Source organism: Electrona antarctica (genome assembly GCF_951216825.1).
Source record: "Electrona antarctica genome assembly, chromosome: 12".
NCBI classification, from domain to species: domain Eukaryota; kingdom Metazoa; phylum Chordata; class Actinopteri; order Myctophiformes; family Myctophidae; genus Electrona; species Electrona antarctica.
Window position 1 is genome coordinate 50,206,279 of NC_136793.1, and position 15,929 is coordinate 50,222,207.

General features: G+C 41.3%; 1 protein-coding gene and 1 long non-coding RNA gene across 3 annotated transcripts in view; both read right to left on the reverse strand.

Moving 5' to 3' along the window:
- Positions 1 to 3,364: 3,364 nt before the first annotated feature.
- LOC306933910 lies at positions 3,365 to 7,492 on the reverse strand. The gene is made up of 3 exons (XR_013791264.1): positions 4,570 to 7,492; positions 4,094 to 4,498; positions 3,365 to 3,823 (listed from the first exon to the last, which is right to left on the reverse strand). It is a non-coding gene; the product is annotated as an uncharacterized lncRNA (long non-coding RNA).
- A 43-nt stretch (positions 7,493 to 7,535) lies between these two features.
- specc1la (sperm antigen with calponin homology and coiled-coil domains 1-like a) overlaps positions 7,536 to 15,929 on the reverse strand; it is a 52,075-nt gene continuing 43,681 nt past the window's right edge. For both annotated transcript variants that reach the window (XM_079515406.1, XM_079515405.1), the window contains 3 exons: positions 10,200 to 10,316; positions 9,702 to 9,761; positions 7,536 to 7,854 (listed from right to left, as the gene is read on the reverse strand). In XM_079515406.1, the coding sequence (XP_079371532.1) occupies positions 7,765 to 7,854; positions 9,702 to 9,761; positions 10,200 to 10,316 (267 nt within the window). In that variant the 3' untranslated portion in view covers positions 7,536 to 7,764. The remainder of the gene's footprint in view (positions 7,855 to 9,701; positions 9,762 to 10,199; positions 10,317 to 15,929) is intronic.

Sequence of the window (15,929 nt, forward strand, 5' to 3'; positions counted from 1 at the left end):
CCAACCAATATGCTTGAGACCACAATAAAGCAGCTTGAATGTCAACCAAATTAATGTCCTCTCTCTATAAATCGCTCTGTATAAAAGTAGTCCAAAAGTACAATCTCTAATTTATTTTGTGCAGACAGTGAGCAGTGGTTATAGGCTTCATCAAATCATAGGCTACATTTAAGTTAAGAATACTTTATGAAGAGATCGATGAGTGAGGTATTATGATGACGTTCAGAATAGAAACATACCTTGTCGTGTGGGAGTGAGTCATCATCAGACGGAAGTTAAAAAATAATAATATGATCAGTTCTTCTGACATTAACATACCCGGTGCAGAAATACTTTTTAAAGTGCGGAAAACGTCTGAAATTAATCCAGTATCGGAAGAAAAATTGATGAAATGATGACAATATTGTTTCCTTCCTTCTTCCCCAATAAAGTTCCCCCCGGTTATCGGTAACTATAGCCTACATAACACGTGGACGTGACAGTGTGACTGACATCATCTCCGTCCTACTAGGAAAAGTAGGTCGATACATTTGATCAATAAATAAATAAATATGCCTCCTGCAGTCCATCTCTGAGGTCAACAAGAACATAAAACAAGTCTACACAGTACGGATGCTGCTTTCTCTCTTTTTCTAGTTAAACTCACTTCCTCATTTCCTCTATTCACTCACAGGTTTTATGCTCATGTAGAATTTCCCCAGACTGCATGAGTTGCGGCCAGCATACGTGTGTAGAAAACTATAAAGATATAGAAACTATAAAGTCAGGCGGAGGAAGTGAAATGATAGCCTACCGGTATAGGCTTGAATTTGAAACACGCATGATAGTTGAGCCATGTTCATTAATACAAAATGAATGACTAAAATTACAATTATTAGCCTATTAGTTAGGTAGGGGAGAACGGGGTAAGATGAGCCAGTGTTTAAGTTGAACCACCCCCTTTATCAAGAAAACTAGAAAACTGTGTTGCCATGTGACCTTAAATCTAGTAAGCATCCATCATTTACACCTGGCTGTGAAGTTGGGAAGCACATGGGTAAAGCTAGAAAACATTATTTTACACAAAAAACTGTTTTCTGTCGGTCAAAGTAAAATTCCGACACATCATGTAAAATGACTGTTATACAAAGCAAAATGTACCTAGGTCTAAAATGTAATATCATCATACACGTTGATGAACCAAAAAGTGGTTCATCTTACCCCGTTCTCCCCTACTTATAATCACACTTTCAGCTTAGAAAATGTTACTCGTTTCTAACAACCTGCAGCTTAAAAAAAGAAGAAGAAATAAAAAAGTGCACTCAGTTCAGATCCCCGCCAGGACGGGTTGCCTACCTACTTACCTAGGTATGTGTTGTTGCAACCTGTTATAGCGCCACCATGAGGCGACAGTTCTTCCTCCTTGGCCAGCAGCGGTAACCTATACATTGGCTATTCAGACCTGATTCAGACAGACTCACAGGAGTCAACACAATCCCTCGGCCGTTTCGGCTGGCCTGGTGCAAGTATTCATTTAAAGCAGTTTTTTAACCTTAGGTCAGTCCGTCACAAAACAAATGATTCTCGATTCAATGTTTATTTATTACTACTGCCAGGAAAATAAAGCAATATAAATACAGACAGCATTTTTTACACTTGTTGATTATCATAATGGTGTGCACTTAATAGCTTAGTCCTTTACACACACACGCACACACTCACACACAGCTAATCATCCATCCAATTTCTTTTGTTTATGCAAAGGACTTCCTTCAGCACTTCATGTTGGTGGCGACAATGATTTCGTCACAGAAAAATATCCACGCTTAAGACAATCTTTTTAGCAAACCAACAATGGCATGGATTGCGGAAAGTTGTGGATGACCAGGCCACACATGTAACATAAAATATATAAGGAATTAGGTTCAAATGAACTCTTGGCGCACTTTCAAGTAAACAAAAAACAACAAACGTGTAGTAGTAGTGGACCCCCGCCCCCTCCAAAAAATATATTTTTTCACATTTTCCCATGTTGTACAAAGCAGACTATGCACAGGGCGTGGGTACATGGCAGCTCAGGACAGGCCCAGGTTAATGAAATAAAACATAAACGCGACAGGTCTCTAGTGTACGTCAAGATGGAATGTGCTTCTGGCTTTGCCAACCGTCTCAGTTCTCTTCACACCACAGCGGCCGGCAGGCTGGGATTCAGTGCTCATCAAATCCCTCGTTTATCAATGAATGTTGCAAGGAATACCAGGCAGGGACCACTGGACCGGACAGTATAGCATCGAAAGGCCAGACATACTTGGGTTCACTCATAACAAGTGAATGCAGCCAGTGGCGTGCACAGATAGACACTAGGGGGTGCTAGAGCACCCCCTGCCCTTTTGGCAATGTGCCCTTTTGAAAAAAAATGAACTTTTTTTTTTTTTTTTTTTTGGTTTTTCAAAAATAGCAGACCTACAAGCTCGTAGCGCGCCACTCGGTGGCGCGCTATGAGCTTGTAGATCTGCTATTTTTCAATAGCTAAAGCATAACATAATGCTAACACCAAAAGGGGTTCCCGCCCCAAAATGGATTAAGGCAACCGGCCGGTTCCACGCGCTGCACAAGGTGCCCTTTTTTAACTTGAGCACCTGCCCCTCTAAATGTCTGTGCACGCCACTGAACACTTGCGACTATCAACCCATTAGGCCTCCCCCCTCCCACCCTCTGCATTTTTTGACAAAATTCAATTAAATACAAATATATTGAACAAAAGGGTCTTGATCTTCCTGACCAAAATGGCACATACACTAACCAAACGTCAGTAGAAACCCTTTGTTCCAGTGAAGGGACAGCTAATCGATTGTGTGCTGACAGTTGTGCTTCTAATTCCCGTGGCTTAAAGTTTAAGGAAGGCTATTTCCGTTTCAGAATTTCAGACCAGCTCTGTCTAGAATAATGTCAAGTGTAGCTGTATCGTTACAATTTTCCATTCACTGGAACATAGAACACTAATTTAATTGCAAATGGTGTCCACTGATCTTTGGTCAAAGTGTGCCTACAATGAGAAGAATCCAGCTGGGCACACACTAAACTGTGAGGCTTCGTACAGACATATCAGACCAACATGCTCTGTGCTGTCCGTGTTTCAAGGCCGCCTCAATGCTTTTCCAATGGAAGTCACGTGGTTTGAGGCTTCGTACACACATAAAGAACAACTGTGCTGTGCTCTGCCTGTGTTTCATGGCCGCCCCAATGCTTTTCCAATGGAAGTCACGTGGTTTGACCAAACACTTGTGTTTGATTGCCCCCCCTCCCCCCCATCACACACAACTGTTTGGTCAAACCACGTGACTTCCATTGGAAAAGCATTGAGGCGGCCATGAAACGCGGACAGCACAGAGCATGTTCGTCTGATATGTGTGTACGAAGCCTGACCAAACAGTTGTGTGTGATGGGGGGAGGGGGGGTAATCAAACACAAGTGTTTGGTCAAACCATGTGACTTCCATTGGAAAAGCATTGGGGAGGCCATGAAACACAGGCAGAGCACAGCACAGTTGTTCTTTATGTGTGTACAAAGCCTGAATGTGCTTCTAAAATCTAAGCGGAATAGAGTAAAGCTTTCAGTTTCCATCATGTGATGGTGGCAGCTTTATGTTATGCTTTCTTCTGCATCTGTCTGTGGCAGACATTAAAGGGATACGTGAGCAATTTTACATTTCAGCTTGTTAATTTCTCTTGGTTCTTTGTAGGAAATGTTATGTACGCCTCCTGTAAGCAGAAGCTAGCTGTGCCAACCTGTGGTTATAATGAGTAAAATTCAAAAAGGTGGGGACACGTGTGCCTACACTAACCTGACTCCGCCAGATGGGGCAGCAGAGAGTACACTGGGTTCCCCCCTCCTGCTCCCATCTGGGAACTCTCAGGCAGACTTGATGCCCGGCCACAAAACGGCCTGGCCAATCAGCAGCAGCTAGAAGCTAGAAGCTGCTGCTAGAAGCTGCTAGAAGCTGCTTTTGTGGCCGGGCATCAAGTCTGCCTGAGAGTTCCCAGATGGGAGCAGGAGGGGGGAACCCAGTGTACTCTCTGCTGCCCCATCTGGCGGAGTCAGGTTATGCCTACACTGCCTAGTGAGGAAACATGAACCGCACAGAGAGAAATGTCAGGTTATGCTTTTGTGAGAACTTAAACAAGACGTTAAGGCAGGAAATGTTCGAGGGCAAGGAAATGAGTGAGGCGAACAAACAGCTTATGTCAGTGCAGTTATGAAGTCATACAATTCAGAGACCTAAAAATAAAAATGACCTCACTACGATTGGAAAACCATGCAAATAAATACAATGAAATTAGTAAGCAGAGGCACAATGCGGCCATCCATCGGCATTGTGGTAATGCTGCACTCAATTTACACAATTAACCCATTTAGGCCTGACCTCGAAATGTATAAAATGTCTTCTAAATCCTTTACAGTTTTCCGTCAGGATTTGCGCCACATTTTCACGATTTTTCAAAAATAGCAGACCTACAAGCTCGTAGCGCGCCACTCGGTGGCGCGCTATGAGCTTGTAGATCTGCTATTTTCCAATAGCTAAATTATAACATAATGTTTAAAACACCAAAAGGGGTTCCCGCCCAGAATGGGTTAAACTAATGAGCTATATACTGTAGTGTGCTGCTATCGCTGTAACCCTATAGTGATGCTAAGAATTATGAAAATGTCAAATATAGCATTTTGTAACGCAGAAAATTAAACTATATTTCTACTGCACAGTGAATTCTCCAGTCACTTGTGCATTTCTTACAGTTTACTGTAGTGTACAATATATATCTTAATGTTGTGCAAAATGTAACTATGGTATTCTGTGACATCTGATGTTTTTAAGTGAAGCGGTCGCACTGATCCAGATCACCGTTCATGGTCGGACTATACATTTCTCCTTTTCCATCCTGTGCTGGAAAAAAAAGGAATACCTGATCTAGTGAAAGAAAAATCCCAGTTTGAAAGCACAATGTGGTCCACACTCTGAACTAACCTGACGCCTGTGTTTCTATGTGCCCCGTGAATGCAAATCTTTTTAACATTAAGTGCAGGTTGGTAAATGCCGGCCTACACAAATGCAAACGCTCAGTTGTAGTAGCTGCAAGAAGCTTAAGAGTTCCTAACCATTACAGTACTAACGCAGCAAACAAATGTACAGTATGGTCACCTCTTACTAATCTGTGCTTGAAAAAAAAAAAAAAACCTTTTTAAATAACGCGTTGGTGCTATTTAACATAACATTTAGTGTTGAAGATCCCACTTCTGTCAGTCATGGCCAGAGGGAGGAAGAGTGACCAACCGTGTGGGCGGTCAACTCAAGAGTCTGTTCCTCATGATGACTTATTACACCCAATAGAAGGCTCTAATACATATTTGGCAACTCCAGAGATATTCTTCAGTCTCACACAAACGGTAGTGAAAAGACACTATTTTCTCAGCAGATTTGGCCCATAGAAAGCCCCAACCCAGTCTCCTGTAACATCATTCACACAGGCACTTTATCCATTAGATCAGAGGCATCTGGATCAAGATAAGGTCAGGAAGACTAGGAGCAAAAAAATAATAATAAAGTCTGTCTGAATTCCATTCCGAGGGAAATCCGTTGTTGCCACCGTTGAAGGACAATTCTGACTAAATTGATGTGGGTTATGCACAGGCAATCTTCAAAGTTCTTCTCTTATAACATACTATACACCCTGAATATTGGGGCATGTTTGGGAGAACAATATCAGAAGGATGAACAGGAGAAAAAAACAACAAAAAAAGTGTAGAAGGCACTGAGTCTTCAACGTTACTTCCTCTATGTAGAATCTACATCGGTGTTGTTTTTGGCAGCACATTTCTATTTTAGTTTTAGGCATAGTCTCTTGAAACGTTTTCATTTAGTTTCAGTCACATTTTAGTCACCTGGAATGTTTTAGTGTTTAGTCTAGTTTTAGTCGACTAAATATCATAAGATTTTTGTCGACTAAATCTGCAGTTAATTTAGTCGACTAAAATGTATTTTGGCGGGCCTTGATGCCGTCATAATGGCTGATTTTACACTTGCTGAAAATAGCAAGCTCACAACTTGTGAGCTTGTAGATCTGCTATTTTCAGCATGCAACCAAGTGTAAAATGACTTATACTGGATCTCTTCTCCACTAGTCCCTTCCTAACATTTTAGTCTAGTTTTTATTTGTTGACAAAATCGACAGTAGCCTATATTTAGTCATAGTTTCAGTCACCATAGCTTAGTTTTCATTTAGTTTTTGTCAGTGAAAAAAAGGTAGTCGAACATTTTTCGTCATAGTTTTAGTCGACGAAAACAACACTGCTCTACATACAAGGAAGCTCTGAGAAGGAAGAGAAGTGGTCACGTGACTGGGCTGCGCCATGACACTTTCATGGACACTTTCATGGGAGCCAAACTACCCGGAAGTTTGGCAGAATGCACAGGAGTCAATGAGAGCTCAGTGACCAGCTCATGAACAAACATTATTTATGAATGACTGAGACTTTTTGTAAAGTAATCACTTCTGGAAAATAACAGAAGACATGTAACACATTATTGTCTGCTGTGTTGCTATTCGATGTGTACACACAAGTATCGCGAGACTTCCCACCGTTTCCTGTCTGGCAGCCAAATCTCGCGATACTTCGGAGCCAGAAACGACACCTGCTGCTGTTTAGAATGCTCAGATAAAATGATATACTGTGCACTCTGTGCACATCGAAAAGTAAGTGATTAGAAAACAACCTGTGATATGTCTTCTGTTATTTTCCAGAAGTGCTTACTTTACAAAAGGTCTCAATTGTTCATAAATAATGTTTGTTATGAGCTGGTCCAGCCGGCTCCATTCACTGCCATGTATTCATTGCACTTCCGGTGTGAGTTTGGCTCTCATGAAAGTGTCCATGAAAGTGTCATGGCGCAGCCCAGTCACGTGACCACTTGACCTCCTTCTCAGAGCTTCCTTGTCTACATAGAGGAAGTGACGTTGAAGACAGTGTGGTGAGTTATTAGCATCTAGACCTTAGCTTGGATTACGCTTCAGCAACAAAGTGTCGTGCGATTGCGTCTCTTCACAAAAATAAATAAATATTGTCAACCGCAACATTAAAAAAAATAAAACAAAATAAAACAAAAAGCTATTTTTGTCAAGCGACACTTTGACACCAGAACATGAAACCAGGCTTTACAGCTACCAAACAGGGCCCATGAAAAGTACGATACATACATACAGCACACCCTCTATACTGCACGAGAGGGATGGAGTAGCTTTGTGTTTCCAGTGAACAACTGGCCTGATTAGGGTTAACTGGAGAATACACTCGAGCCTGAAGTTAGACTTTGTTGCGCATCGCGGTCGGTCACGCTCGGAAAGCAGCTGATCTGCACGCTCACAACAACACATGGTGCTACGAAGAGCTGTGGACTTGTAGATCTGCTATCTTTGGTGATCAAACAACTGGCGTGCAACTAAGCATAAGTCAGGCTTGAGATAAGTAACTTCCAACCCCCCCCCCCCCCCCCCAGAGCCAAAGCGCCTGACATGACATGTATTCGGGGGTGGTGTTCAGAGTGTGAGGTATAACAGTTGAATGTGGAGGATTTTAAGACCTATTCATACTCTAGTAGGTCAACCTCATCACCTAAAAAACTGGAGTGTGAATATGCCTTCATAGAGTTTGGTTTGGATGGGCAAGAAAGCTCAGAAAGCTTGACCGAAGATTGTAGTGAAGGGAGTGGAGCAGTGACTGGGCGTCGTGATGTCAGGTCTCAAAGTACTTGTAGATGGCCGTGACGTAGGTCATGACGCTCTGCCAGTCCGGCCTCTCCGTGTGCACCATCTCATTGATGTCCTGCAATGGAAGACGACGACACGTAGCAGTGGCATTCGTTAACACATTCACATCACAGCCCTTTACACTCATGTCGGAGTTCTGAGAGGTCATTTTGACCGTTTTCTTTTTTGAGATTTCGAAGTTGATTATCTTTGAGCCCATGAAGCTTTCAGAGGGTTCCCCTTTCCATGACCATCATCATCCATCACCGTTCCATCATCTCAGAAATGTTTGACATCTGAAACATTTTCTAAATGTGATTTTAAGCACATGCTACTTCTGTCTGATTTGACTTCAGTCATGCTAGTGGGGAAATCCAGTGCCAGAGAAATGCGTGAACAACCAAAGTAGAATAAGTTGTTGTTGCTCTACCGGCGGTAGCATCATCATTAGCTTAGCTTGTTTTCATGTTTTATAGAAAGGTCCTAAACATCCCAGATTGTCTCATTTTGAGCAGAAAAAGGACTAAGAAGCACGTGCACATCGGACCCGGCTGTCCAACACATGAGTAAAAATAATAATAATGATAATAATAATAATAATAAAATAAATAAATAATAGTAATTCAAAACTATTTTTAATGCTGGATTAATGTGAATGAATCAAATCTCGTAATCTCATTTTGGCACAGGTGGATACAATAGCTATTTCATGAGATTATCTTGTTTTGGCTCAGATTGGGTTAGCCCATTTTGACCTGAGATCAGATTCTAAAAATGTCTTCTACATCCTGACAGTTTTCTGAAAAAGATATGTTTCTATGTCAGTCGTTCTTCGATTTTTCAAAAATAGCAGACCTACAAGCTCGTATGAGCTTGTAGATCTGCTATTTTTCAATAGCTAAAGCATAACATAATGCTAACACCAAAAGGGGTTCCCGCCCAAAATGGGTTAATATAGAAATTCTGTACACCTGACATGAAATGGCGATGTAGTCACTACGACCACAAAATGTCCCAAGAAACTAACTAGCCTATAGCCACCGAGTCTGCTGCGCTCTGGGAGAAAAACACCTTTTGATTAGGTGTTCCTTTGCACTGGATTAAGGAACGGCTAGAAGCCGTTTCAACCAATCAGATGGCTTCCTCAAAACGACCTGTTGTATAAACGGGCATACATGTTGATTGCCTGCATGTGTGCAGAGCACATGCACGTATACACATCCACAATCCCCCACCTACATGTCCTGTCACTTATTTCCATTTTTTCTTTTTTGTACACAGGGCTACCCTCCCTTCACTTCCTCCCTCCCATCCCACCCTCTGCTTGGTTCCATTATGACTATACAACTAACAAGTAAGACGCACAAACGAGGGAAGCGAACGCAGCTCGTAAATTGCAATAACAACAATTAGAATAAATTAAGTTTTTTTTTAAGTACTCTTTTTTTTAAAGTTGTGTGCGTGTGTGTGTGTGTTTTCTTTTTAAGTTAAGTTAAGTTTGTGTGTGTGTGTGTGTTTTTTGTGTGTGATACAGCTGCGCCCTCTGGTGGCGGGTGGGTGGTGTTACAGCGTGACACACACACATGACAGACAGACAGACACACAGACATGTTCTGCTAGGTCTCATAGTTAGTGCTCACTGCGTTCACAATCAGACGTTTCACAAAATATAATGACAAGTTGACAACATAGGCTATATACAGGCTTGTGATGACAACATTTCAAATGTCTTTTCTTCTATTGTTAATCACATGAACCCCCAACATCGCTATTCTGGGCATTCCGCGAAAATGAGCAGATATTAAGTGAAACTAGCAGACCTACAAGCTCACAAGGCGTCGTGTTGTAACTTGTGAGCTCGCAGTTTTCGCGATTTGAAGTACTGTATGTATACAGTAGGCTATCAATGGTTCAGTGGCTTACCAAAGTAGACTTGATCCCCACACTTTCTGCAGCTTGGAATGCTAAGGTAAAGTTTCGCCTCTGAGGAGCCAAGAGAGAAAAACACAAAGTCACACATTAACACATTGAGAGCCCACGCAAAACTGCCCAAAAATCACTTTCACCTAGAAAATCCATTCACATTTTTTATAATTCAGCTGACTGTAGAGACACATGCTGGAACTTTTTACTTTGAAATGTTTTATAGTTTCTGAGTTATTTAATTTAAACGCCAAATGCATTCTCAATGGCGAAAACACAAACTCTGGCACCACGTATAAAAAAAAAAAAAAAAATGTTTTGATTTGTTTTTAATACAAAAAAATATATATATATATTTTTTTTTTTTCTTTTTTTTTTTTTTTCTTTCAAAGACGTCCACAGACGTCTTGGGCTATGCACAAAATGTGTTAATACTGGTCTTCTTGGGCATAACCCAATAAAAGAGACTTAATTGCCCATGGGTCATATTGTTCTTGCCTTCTCTTGGCTGGTGAGCTCCTGGTAAGGGATGTGTGCAGGCAGGTAGGTGTGAAGAACAGCACAGAATGCCAGCCCATCGTTCCAGCTGCTGCTGAAGTTAGTGATATCAATATTCTGAAACAGAGAGGAACACTATATCTTTATATATCTGAAGTTAGTGATATCAATATTCTGAAACAGAGAGGAACACTATATCTTTATATATCTATATCTGAAGTTAGTGATATTCTGAAACAGAGAGGAACACTATATCTTTATACATCTATATCTGAAGTTAGTGATATTCTGAAACAGAGAGGAACACTATATCTTTATACATCTATATCTGAAGTTAGTGATATCAATATTCTGAAACAGAGAGGAACACTATATCTTTATACATCTATATCTGAAGTTAGTGATATCAATATTCTGAAACAGAGAGGAACACTATATCTTTATACATCTATATCTGAAGTTAGTGATATCAATATTCTGAAACAGAGAGGAACACTATATCTTTATATATCTATATCTGAAGTTAGTGATATCAATATTCTGAAACAGAGAGGAACACTATATCTTTATACATCTATATCTGAAGTTAGTGATATCAATATTCTGGGGCGGCGGTGGCTCAGGGGTAGAGTGGCTGGATGGTAACCGCAAGGTTGCCTGTTCGAACCCGGGCTCCCCCCAGAGTTAAGTGCCTTGCAGAGTCGAACGTAATCGACGCAAGAATACATACGCAACGGAGGGTGAGAGAAATTTCTCCCCTTGCGTCACGTCAGTTACGTGCATCCGTCTCGTTCCGTCGGGTTGAGATCATAGAGTATATAAAGGATAGAGAACGAACTGGAGCACTAGCCCCGCCCCCAAGCTATTCATTTCGATGAAGTTGCTCAGTGGCGTTTTGAAGCACCCGGAAGACTGCCGAAGTACCTCCTCCGGACCTCAAATTTGAGGTCCGGGGTGACGTATGGGTGACGTAGGGAGTGATGGTCCTACGTGTCCGTGCACGGGTCCGCCTGCAGTCCTTCCTCTTACCACTAGGGCCCAGAGCTTCAACGTTGGAGCGCCTCACTGGCCCCTTGGTTGAGATATGATCCCGAGCCTAAGCAACCATATTGCTTGCATTGCGTTCCTTGCGCCGAGGACACCCTGCCCACCTGGAGGCAGCAGAGAGCAAGAAGGCTTTTCCTCCTCTGCTCGACCCCTCTTGAAAGAGGACGAGACATCCGCCGGCACATTGAGTTGTAAACGTAAACACGATCGGCATGGATTATGGATATATCACATTGAAAGTTAAACAGGACAACATGACATCAGCGTTGGAAGCACTGCTTTGCAAACTCGTCTGTGATTATCAGGCCTGGGCTGACGTTATGTCCAGTGGGCAATGGGCCGCCCAAAGAATGGGCCGCCCCCATTGCTTTAATATGTTTTTGGGCCAAATGTTATCCCTGAATGTTTGACCCAGTCCAGCCCTGCTTTTCAGATGAGAACTCCGTCCTCCTAATCCTATGCTTCCATTTGGTGACAATTTGACCGTGTGAACGCAATGATTAATTAATTACATCACTAGCAAAAGACGCAAAACTGGGTCCATTCAATTAGAATAAACACGTTTCAAGCTTGCAAGCGTCGTGGTGTGAGCTTGTGGATTGGCCAGCACAGGCAGCCTACTTCAATTATGATGATATAGTGTAAAACTCATTATATACAGTTATAACTACATCTCAAGTCATAACAAAAATACAGTTTACAATCTAAACATATTGCATCACATGTAGTAAAATAGACCAACTGCAGGGGCAGCTGCCATCTAGTGGACGAGTAGATGCTTGCACATTAAAGTGAATATAGACGGACGTAAGACCACGTAAGCAACAGAGCAGACTATATATGTGACCAGATTTGACTGAGAGCCTGCCATCGTGCAAATTCCTGCTTTTCACCAGAGAAAAACATTTTTTCCCCTTTTTTTTAACGAGTTAATAGCACAGGCAGACTCTTCACATACTAAAGCATGTCTGAAATAAGTGTCAGAGCTGAAATCGAGCATGTAAATATGAAATAAATGCTTAAATATGTAGCTAGGTGTAATGTTAGAGTAGCCTGGCTAATAAGCCAGACCGAATCAGCCGTTGGCAAAAATAAATTTGCCTGCCGGCGGATTACGGTCTGGAGAGGCTCAATTGTACGCCCATTTCCTACACCAGAGAACTGGTGTGGCCAATCGGGACACGGTATGCAATATGGGCGGGCTTTGGTACAGTGACGTTCAATGCTTGAGACCTTTGACTGACAGTAGCTCTGACCAATTGCGTCAAAGAGAAAATGTTTGAACCCGCCCCCCAGGAAACAAGATCCATACACAGCATCTCCAGACTCAAATACCACACGACAGTGTGATTTGAGTCTGGCTTATTAGCCAGGCTAATGTTAGAGACCACAGAAGTGAACCTTTCAAGCCTGTTTTCTCAACTCGCTGTTTTCTGCAAGACATTACTCTATGAGCCATATCTCCAAAACCGGTAAGTCAAACTGAACAACCAATATGTCAATTCGAAGCTATGATTCCCTGCTTTCACATGACATGAAAAAACTAAAATTCAAAAAAAGTCCAATGGCAGTCCCTCAGTCAAATTTAGTCACATATGTATAAAATAAGCTTGCGTTTTTTGTGTCCGTTTGACTCCCCCACGCAAGGAACAAAACGGAGTATGTCGAGGCCTTTAGTGTCAAAGTGTCCGAAGACACTGAACCCCAAATTGCTCCTGATGTGCTGGTTGGTGCCTTGCATGGTTTCCGCCGCCATCGGTGTATGAATGTATGGGTGAATTGATGCACAATCTATGTAAAGCGCCTTGGATAAAGGCGCTATATAAATGCACCATTTACCAATATTCTGAAATGGAGAGAGGAGCAAGTCTCTGTATGCGTTTTAAATTACTGATCAGAAAAACCAGAATGCAATGCATACACCACGACATGTACTGTATTTTTCAGCCAAAGATGGAACCAGACAAAGTCAGGTCTAATGAAGACACACACCACTTCACCGCATTTTGTAACAGATCGTCTTATCATGTCTGAGAATGTTTGACTGAACTCGTAATTTTTTTAATTATGCATATACAGTTGGGTGCCACCGATATTGTCCCTTATCATTTGACCCATTTAGGCCTGACCTCAAAATTTAAAAAAATCCTTCTAAATCCTTCTAAATCCTCTAAATAAAATAAATATTTTCACGATTTTTCAAAAATAGCAGACCTACAAGCTCGTAGCGCGCCACTCGGTGGCGCGCTATGAGCTTGTAGATCTGCTATTTTTCAATAGCTAAATTATAACAATGTTTAAAACACCAAAAGGGGTTCCCGCCCAAAATGGGTTAACTGTCCTTTTGCGCAGATCACGCAAACCTCAGCAAAAAGAAAAGGACAATATCGATGGCCTCCAACTGTATGCATATACTTACTTATGGCAGTTTGAAAATCAACTCAACATGAACACAGTGTGATGCGAGTCCTGAATCCAAGGTATAGTATATTTCCTTTCGTTAGCATTGGTTCTGGAGAGAATACCTTGAGCAGCTATACCACAAACGGGACACGAGTTTGCATGAATGACAATTAGTATTTAGCGTCTTTTTTTTACCCATCTATATTTCTGTCCAGTGGAGCATGATTTATGGTATATGGATTTTGCACCGTACGCTCACAGTGCTTACGGTGTGTTGCTGGGCGACAAACGCCAACCATAGCCGATAAAGACAGTTTTACTTAGAAACCTGAATTTTGTTGTTAAGAGAAACACTGTATTATTTAACCCATTCAGGACGGGAACCTCTTTTGGTGTTTTAAGCATTATGGTATGCGTTAGCTATTGAAACATAGCAGATCTACAAGCTCGTAGCGCGGTTTTTGAAAATGTGGTGCACATATTTGAATATATATTCTTTCAGAGAGAACATTTTTAACTCAAATCTTTGCTTCTGGGGGGGGGGGGTCCCTGGAAGAACACATTTTCAGATGGGGGTCGGCGGCAAATTACATATACTTTTGGGGGTCCTATGTCAGTGGTTTGAGAACCACTGACATAGAAACACAGGTTTTTGTGAAAACTGTCAGGATTTAGAAGACATTTGTAGAATCGTCCTCAGGTCTAAATGGGTTAAAAGGGGAATACCACTCTTTTTCAACATTTTCCTATGTCATTAATATACCTTAGAGTTGTGTGGAAATAATAACCCCCCCCCCATTCTGTGTTGCCTAGAACTGGAGGTCTGAAAGAAATCAGTAACATTATGAAGTACAGTTGGAGGCCATCGATATTGTCCTTTTCTTTTTGCTGAGGTTTGCGTGATCTGCGCAAAAGGACAGTTAACCCATTTTGGGCGGGAACCCCTTTTGGTGTTTTAAACATTATGTTATAATTTAGCTATTGAAAAATAGCAGATCTACAAGCTCATAGCGCGCCACCGAGTGGCGCGCTACGAGCTTGTAGGTCTGCTATTTTTGAAAAATCGTGAAAATATTTATTTCAGAAAACTGGAGGATTTAGAAGGATCAGGATCATTTAGGTCAGGCCTAAATGGGTCAAATGATAAGGGACAATATCGGTGGCACCCAACTGTACATCTCTGTGATGTCACTTTATTATTATTCCCCTTTAACCCATTTTGACCTGAGGACGATTCTAAAAAAAATGTCTTCTAAATCCTGACAGTTTTCAGGAAAACCCATGTTTCTGTGTCAGTGGTTCTTTTCTTATACATCAAGGTCAAGGACCCCAAAAATTATATGTATTTGGCCGCCGACCCCCCATCTGAAAATATGTTGTTCCGGGACGTTCCAGACGCACAGATTTTAGTTAAAAATGTTCGTTCTGAAAGAATATATTCAAAAGGTTTGCGCCACATTTTTCAAAAATACCAGACCTACAAGCTCGTAGCGCGGCACGCGGTGCCGCGCTACGAGCTTGTAGATCTGCTAAAAGTATAACATAATGCTTAAAACACCAAAAAGGGGTTCCCTCCCCAAAATGGGTTAAATAGGTGCTTGGAAATGACTCTCTTCTGTATAATAAACACAAGGTGCGTTTGTTATGTTTATATCATTTCTAAGTTCCAATTCAGGGCAATCCAGTCAGGCCAGGACTGCTGATTGCTGTTAAATGTTGCACACTTCCTGGAAAGCATTCTAGACACATGGGGGGGAACTATGGTAACCTTTCCTTCTATGTAATCAAAAGAAGAAGTAAAACAAAAAAACATCCCCTTACTAAAAGGTAAGTGAGTGTACTGTAAACATGCAGGTTGGTGTGTCATTTAGGTCAAACAACCACATGACTGGGTCGGCATTAGGGCATTAAGCAACTAGTCGACTAGTTTACTAGTCGACTAGTAAATCCACTAGTCGACCTTGTTGGTACTAGTTGACTAGTTGATAAGAAAATAAATATATATATATATATATATATATTTTTTTCTTCCGATTTTGTAGGCCTCAAGATCAGGTAGATTATAGTTATAGTCACCATGTACACAGTTTTTTCAATGTACAAATATTTATTTCCCCCCAAAAAAATAATATATATATATATATATATATATATATATATTTTTTTTTTACATAATAGGTAGTTAAACAACTAGTCGACTAGTAAACTAGTCAACTAGTAAAAATGACTAGAAGTGAATGCCCTAGTCGGCATCATCATAATGTTTTCATCAATTTTTCC